The sequence below is a fragment of the Haemaphysalis longicornis genome, unplaced genomic scaffold, assembly GCF_048455015.1.
Source record: "Haemaphysalis longicornis isolate Haplotype H1 unplaced genomic scaffold, Haemaphysalis longicornis Haplotype H1 scaffold_10, whole genome shotgun sequence".
Classification (NCBI taxonomy): Eukaryota; Metazoa; Arthropoda; class Arachnida; order Ixodida; family Ixodidae; genus Haemaphysalis; species Haemaphysalis longicornis.
Window position 1 is genome coordinate 116,100,162 of NW_027526204.1, and position 7,802 is coordinate 116,107,963.

Here is a 7,802-nt window from a genome sequence, read left to right on the forward strand (position 1 = left end):
ACATTCGGATGGTAGTGTAGCAGGGGTATTACTCTGCTCTTTACGACAGACTGGCTGCTCACGTTGCGCCGATTTCATGAGCGATTTCCGGGAAAAGATTTCATGCGGCTGATTTCAGGCAAATCGAATACCCACTTCCGTATTTTATATGCCGCAGCAACGAACTGGATAGTGCTCACATGACGACCCAGCGCTGCGTAAAAGAGATGTTAAAAAGAAGCGCGTGCAACAAGTATGAAATGGAAGCGTTTGGTAACTGGTCTTCACCCATTCAAATGAAGTATTTGCCCGAAATATATTCGCGTACGCGTTAGTAACAGTCCAGACCAGCATTGAATTGGATTCTACTTCCAAGGTGTCAGTAAACGGTGCTGCACTGGCCGCTCGTCATTTCGCTGTGGAAGATCAGATAGAGTAAATTAAATAAGATTGAAAGAATCGCGTGTTTTCTTATTTCTGTTGAACAATATCATTCGGCGGTATTTAAAAAAAAAGAGGGCTGATGATGCTTCGAATGCGGTTTTGAGACGCATAGAGGACATCGTGAATTTTTCTTCAGGTAACAAAGTAAGTCTGGGAACACACGCAGGCAAAAAAAAGATAAAAAAAAATATGCCTTGGCGTGTTCCCGCCGAATTTGGCGTATTCCATCCGCCCGGATCTCGGGCCGGGTTTACAGAGCAGTGTGTGTTTTGATACCCCTTCGGTCACGCAGCCTACCAAGACAAGACTGGGTAAGGTGCAACCAAAGTGCTTTCTGACCCCGCTCCTGCTTTCATTCGCACCGAACTCTTCGGCGCCTGACTGGAGCCGTCTTTTGTGACGAACAGCCGTTTGACAGGACGGCGACCGCCGCGGAACGAGCAAAGCACCCGAAAGACGAAATCCACCCGCCGCCAGCAAAGCCATCCGTGCGGCGGCCGGAAAACGCGGACGAAAGAAGGCGGTTGGCGACCCTCAAAAGCGCCAGGAAGGCCTTCAGGCGACCCCTCGTCCGTCGACGCCGCTTCCAGGGAAAGCGGGCAAGCCAGATTGTTTTGCCCCTCCATTTGCCCCCCTCGCTCGTTCACTTCTTCACGGGGGAACCCCGCCGACAAGAAAGGCATTCCCCTCTCTGGCCCACTCCGGATTCCTTTAGCCCGGGAAAGGAGGTCGCGGGGCAACGCGCTCCAAGTAAAGTTCAAAACGCGGCGCGCTTCTCGCTGAACGCCCTAATTGGTCCATCTGCGTCACGTGGCGCGCGGGGAGCGTTCCGGTTGGCTGCGCGGCCTCCCCCTGAGTTTGCCGAGGCTGAGGAACAACTTCTGCCGCCCGCGAGCCGCTCTCTTTTGACAGCTGCGTACGAGCGAGCGGTGCACAGCCAGCCCTGCCGACACACTCCCTCGCTCAGCGCTTTTGTGTCTGGTACGGTCGGCGGCGAGCGCGCGCTGTGCGTTGCCCCGCCGCTTTTCCCATCGAACGACGAACGAGCCCCTTTTTCTGAGCGCCCGCTGCCGGAAACGACGCCGCCGCCGCCATGGATAAGATTTTCGGGGGACTCAAGAACCTCATCAAGATCGAAACGATCGTCACCGACAACCATGTGTTTCGGCTGCACTACAAGGTGACGTGCGCGTTGCTCATCGCCTTCAGCATCCTCGTCACCAGTCGGCAGTACATCGGTGACCCCATCGATTGCATCACCAAGGACAGCGTTCCGACGAGAGTGCTCGACACTTTCTGCTGGATACACTCGACCTTCAGCGTCAAGGATGCGTGGAACAAGAAGGTCGGAGTGCAGGTTCCGTACCCCGGAGTGGACAGGTACGTGCCGGGACAGGAGCGGGTGTACCACGGCTACTACCAGTGGGTCTGCTTCGTGCTGTTCCTGCAAGCGGTGCTGTTTTACGTTCCCCGCTACCTGTGGCTCGCCTGCGAGGGCAACAAGATCAGCACGCTCGTACTGGACCTGAACAACCCGATCGTGTGCGACGACAAGCGCTGCAAGAACCGCAAGCTCCTGGTCGAGTACTTCATGAACAACATGGGCCAGCACAAGATGTACACCATCTACTACTTCCTCTGCGAGGTGCTCAACTTCGTGAACGTCATCGGGCAGATCTACCTCATGGACGAGTTCCTGGGCGGCGAGTTCTCCACGTACGGGACCAAGGTCCTGGAGTTCACCGAGTGGGACTGGGCCATCCGCTTCGACCCCATGATCAAGGTCTTCCCGAGGCTCACCAAGTGCACCTTCCACATGTACGGCACGTCCGGCGACGTGCAGAAGCACGACGCCATGTGCATCCTGCCCATCAACATCATCAACGAAAAGATCTACGTCTTCCTCTGGTTCTGGTTTGTCATCCTCGCTGTGCTGTCTGGGCTGGTGCTCGTGTACCGCGTCGCGCTGTTCGTCTGGCCGCCGGCCAGGTTTCACGTGCTCAAGTCGAGGGCTCGGCTCGCCAATGTCACTTACCTGGAGCGCGTACTCGACCGCTGTAAGCTGGGCGAGTGGTTCCTGCTCGATCTGCTCGCCAAGAACCTCGACCCCGTCCACTACAAGGACCTCATCTCGGACCTGGAGAAACACCTGGAAGGCAAGAGTCTGGAGCTCGTCTGACGCATTCTTCCGAACGATACTTTGTTTATTTTTTTGTTATTTTCTTTCGCTGTTTATGAAACTATCCTATGTCGAGCGGTTTCATGTCATTCACCTGCCATTTTAGGACCCATTTTCACTTCCGAGAAGTAGCAGTTGCCGTTCATGTAGCCATATTTTTTTACTCATTCTTCGGCAATCTACCACGTAGAGAACCTTCATCGGGACAGTTATAGGTCACGTCCTGTAGTTGAGAATTGAGGGTTTTGCTGACACCCCGACCGTTGCAGAGTGTTGTAACACTAGGATCACAAACGGCAATCTGCGCGAACAATGCACCGCTGGAGGAGCGAATGAGTGCAGCTTGCGACCCTGGGTTTCCGCAAAAATTGTAATTCGCCCTTGCCCCAGAGAGATCTCTTGTGGCCGACAGTGCATATCAACCGGCTGCGAGAGCCGTTTCCAGTGCCTTACTCATTCCGTTCACCCTGGCCTCCTTTGACGTATCGCGAGGCGCGGAACGCTGCACCGTGTTCCGTTCGTCCTATCGTCGGCGGCTCGCCATTGCATCGCCTCACCTCACTCGGCGCGCAGGCGGAGATCGATAAAAGAGCGATCCGCGCCGCTCTCCCATGGCGCCGAAACGTCGTGCCTGCCTTCCGACGCGCCGAGCAGTGCGCGCTTTCGTGTAGGTACTCTCGGGCCCGCATTAGCAAGACAGAAAAAAATATTAAAATCATCCCGTTCGGAATACGTAGCGAAGCTTTGGTTGCCTACTTGTCGAAAAGAGTGCGTACTCTTTTCCTGCATGAACTTTTTAAGATGTATGGTTTTTAATCTAACGATGAACCGAGTAACGCGAACCAAGACAAGGTCATGACGAGACGATGAACCAACTGTTTTTCTTCAGTGGGGCCGAGATAAGAGTGTTCGCTCAACACAAAACCTGTAAATTGAACCCGCTTAACTTCGAGATAAGGACTACGCCGTGGCGGTACTGTTTGAAGCAGCACTGTCATCTCGAGTGCATATCAGTCTGCTCTATTGATTGAAGCGGCACTATCACCCCGAATGCATATCAGTCTTGGCTCTGGGCCTAACTCGTTCTTTCTGCTGTTTCTTCACCAAGACATTTGTGGCGTTGTCAAGCATACCCCTGTTGCCAGAACACACAAGAAGAAAAATAACGAGGAAGACGGTCTTTTCGTTGAGGTTCTGACCGTTGTGTGACATGAATTTGTTGCGCATCACGCTTAAAGTCGCGGGGGCGCGACCTTGCGTGCAGTTCGCGTCAAAACAGCGCTTGACGACCCGCTGGTAGGACAAGGTTTCTTTAAGGGGGTCGCCGCGAAGCTGGATGACAGAAAGGAGGCGGCCTCCTAAATTTTCCGTCGCATTGACCGGAAAATAAAGACCGCCCGTTGCGTGATTTAGCAGTCATTGCACCGTGCCAAAAGAAAAAAAAAAGTTCTCAGCCACAATGCGTTTTCTTTTTTCCTTTATCGCACCGTCGCCAGTTTCCTTTGTGTCCTGTCCGCGGCACAGCGCCTTTAGCGGTGGCCCGTGGGATTGGGCTTCATCGTGGGCCAGCCCAGTGGCTTCGGGGCCGCGCTCTCCTTTCTCTGTTGTTCAGCCGCTTTTTTTTTTTTTTTGCCGCCGTCCTGAACGTTGTCGTGCCCTCTTCGTCCATACTATTGTAACCCCCTGCCGGGCGCCGAACCCTTTGAAACCGAACAAGGGCAACGGTAGTGACAGACGGGACATAAAAAAAAAAAAACCATCTTCAGCACACCTGGTTGCTGCTATACTCAACAAACCCGCTTCATTTTGTAGTAGTTGGAGTTTGTAGTTGTAGTTGTAGTTGGAGTTTGGCTTAGCACCAAGCGAGATTTGGATGTAGACCGTTATGAACACAGCCGATCGCACGCTTCCGCGTTTTAATGTTTCAAGGTTAGTGCTCCTGTCTTCCCTGAAAGAAGCTCGCACAGCGGCGCCGAAGCCCCGCGAAGCTTGACGCAACAGCGCCAAGGATTTTTGCTCAAGGTAGCTGCGCGTCGTGCTCGCTCGTCGCACGACTTGCGTCTTCGCGGCAGGCGTGTTAACGTTCGAGGTTTCGCCGCCTGCTATCCCCTCAGCAACAGGAATTTCGTTTCTTAAGGGGGGAGCCGCCATTGTTTAGTGGAAGGAGGCCTCTCAGACGTATCTGTCTTTGTGAGCTTCGACCTAACGCAACGTTCTCCGTCATTGGCGCTGGGCGGGTCCAAAGAATGAGCAAGATGGATGACGTAGCGACAGAGGAGGACGCATGCGCAAACGGGTCTGTATTGACACTTGCGGTCTCGCTTCCAACCGAGGTGCAGCGGCGCATATCAGTCTTTCGTCTTCCTTTGCAGCTTCCGTTTTGCTTCCAGCTTCTGGTGCACAAGAAAAATTAATTTACGTTCGAGACGGGATCACGTTCTGACTTCCAGAGCTTCGTATTCATTTTCAATGGGCATTCCAAAAGAGTTTGTTACCTTTTAAGCCTGCTGGGGCCAGTCTCGCGAAAACGCAGTGTAGGCGAATGTGGGGCTTTGCTTTTGTTCCGTTTATTTTGTTTACCCGTGTGAGTACTTTTTCTTGCTTGACGTCTGCAGCCATTCTGCGCTACACGGAATCTGCATTGCATTGTATTTTTTTTGTGTGTGTAACAGCTAGTTAATACAAAGTCGTGTTCGAAAGATTTCGCCCGCAAAACAGCAAACTTCGCATTGCTGTATTTATGAACCCGTTTTGTATTACGATGGTTTGCACTAATCATTCTTGATTTGTTTGAATCTTCATCAAGTCCTGGCGTTTCTGTCGCAGATTCTGAGTAAATGGGTCTGTGAAAAGAAAGAGTAGCTAGTGTCACATCTGTGTGTTTGAACAAACTGAGCGCTTCATATCATTTCCAGGGTGTTCCGGCCTAGCCTATCCCAGTCATCATCAACTTAGCAACCATAACACAGGACCTTCTGTACACTGCCACCACATTTCCAAAGATGGGCCATGCTAAGAGTAGCGTGATATTTTCTGTGGAGTGAATGAAGCTTAGGTATAGCTGAAGTGTTGCCATTATTGATGCCATTGAATATTTCCAAATCCTAATTGTACCCGAATTGCAGTACGTGCAGTGCTTTTTGTTCCTAAGTGTATCGCGCAAGTCGAGGCGCTGTAACTAGTGAGGAGGTGACGGTATGGCTGAAGTATTCAATCCAATCGACATAAGGTGTAGCGTGAGTGGAACTGTCAGAGCTTTTGCTATATTTTGTATGAGAGGGAACTGCCTGTCGTTAGTTTTTGTCTGCTTTGACTAACTTGCCTTCACTCGTGTATTGAAGCAATAACTGAGGACCAATATTTTTTTAGCATTCTTTTGAGCTCTAGGAGCTTGTGTATGCCGTGTGCAACATTTAAACAATTTTCAACCCTGTGCATTCGTGACGTATCTGTACATTCCTGACACCAGCCACTGAAAACCTTGACCATTATACACTGAACGTAAATGGATGACTGTTTGCAAACTGTTATTTAAAAAAAAAAAAACCATCTAACAATTTCGTGGGGGATGGGTGTTACAAGACAGTAGAAATGGTTGCGTTGAGCAGATGGCATTGTATACATATGTAGTTGTCGAGTTGATTAGCTGGTGATAGAGGTAAGTATGGTTCCCTTTTGAATCCGTCTGGTGCACTGTAATTGCTACATATGTCTAGTAAATGTCACTTTATGTATTTTTATCGCGTTATGAATAAGGTGCCTTAGTACGACATGGAACGATCAAGGCAAACGACAACAGTATCAAAGTGCTCAGGGTGGAAATTTGCTGTAACTGCGATGTGCAGGGATTAAATTACAATCAGGTTGCGAAATCCTGCCATCAAAACTAACCATATTTTGTACAGTGTGGAGAACGTCTTTGAACAACGCTGTTTGGAGCCACTTTTTGTGCTTTTACAGTGCTCACTAATTTCAGTCTGTTCACTTCTGTCGTACGTGACTATTTTCTTTGTTCTTGATTTGTTATCCGAAGTTTTTGCATCCTTGTATGTGCAATGGTCAGCATACAAACCAATCTTCGCAAATAATAACACAAGACAGAGACACAAGCATTCCCATTTCAGCATGATGACTGCAGTCGCGGATACAGGAGGAGCTGCTCTTTCGTAAAGCGCCCTTGAGTTAGCACGGTTGGGCCTAACGTGTGTGCCGTTTCCTTTGCATGGCCATACCCTAATTAATATACACCAATCCTTCATTACCTCTCCCGTACCCCAATTATTGGTTATTCTGGATCCGTCACTGCTGCCAAGATGGTGTCTAGCGTGTCGTGAAGAGTTTTTCATGGTTACTTCACTTTGGACGGATGTTACAACGTACCAGTGACTGTGCTGTTTCTATTTATTTTGGCGAGATGTAGGGTCAGTGCACTTGGTTTTGTCAATGTTTTCTGTTCAATTGTGCATATTATCGTGTGTACTCATTTACCGGAGCAGAGCGAACAAAGTAGCTTCTGGTCTTTCCGAGGTGATCTTGGCCGCAGCTTACTTTTCGAGAGCAAAAACGTGCGCTTTTGCTCCATTGTCTAAATCCTCACGTTTCTTTCATTACCGCTTGTTTCGGTACTTGGAATAATATTCGAAATTCCGCATTTTTTAACGCATTTTTTTGCTGTGACGTATCTGCCAGTTTATACGTAAGATTGAATAAGTAGAAAGGACTAAAGCCCAGGTGTTGGGATAGTGTGTCAATGCGCTTTTTGTGGAACATGTTTTTTTGCAGGGAGCAGCAGAACCAGGATTTTAAGAGGAGGGGAGTTACATTTATTGAACTTAAAACACCGCTGTCCTTTCTTGAAATTATCTACATTTAGGGCATTAACATGAAAAAATAACACTACAGGCATGAAACAGTGCCAGTAAGGATTAGGTTGCAAGCGCAGAAAGCTTAGATTCCAACTGGAGCGTTCTACCAAATATGGCATTTACTATTGACATGCCAGGAGCCCAGTTCTTAGTGAGGTTTTGCTGTATGAGATCAGGTTGTTCGGTGCGGGAGCACCGTGGAAGTTTTTCCATTTTTTATTGTGTGTACTCTTTGGAAAGACCGCCTTTGTATTAGCAGTGCATTAGACCACAGCACTGAGTGTTTTCGTCATTGGTGATGAATGTTTTTTATCAATAAAAGGCAAGCATACTTC

General features: G+C 49.4%; 1 protein-coding gene across 1 annotated transcript; it reads left to right on the top strand.

The window, feature by feature from the left end:
- The first annotated feature begins 1,256 nt into the window (after positions 1-1,256).
- LOC144159167 (innexin inx2-like) lies at positions 1,257-7,802 on the top strand. Its single transcript, XM_077690490.1, has one exon. The coding sequence runs from the start codon at positions 1,517-1,519 to the stop codon at positions 2,600-2,602; it is 1,086 nt and encodes a 361-aa protein (XP_077546616.1). The 5' UTR covers positions 1,257-1,516; the 3' UTR covers positions 2,603-7,802.

What these genes read in the sequence shown, in the direction of transcription:
- LOC144159167 (XM_077690490.1), top strand. Translation starts at nt 1,517, where the DNA reads ATGGATAAGATTTTCGGGGGACTCAAGAACCTCATCAAGATCGAAACG.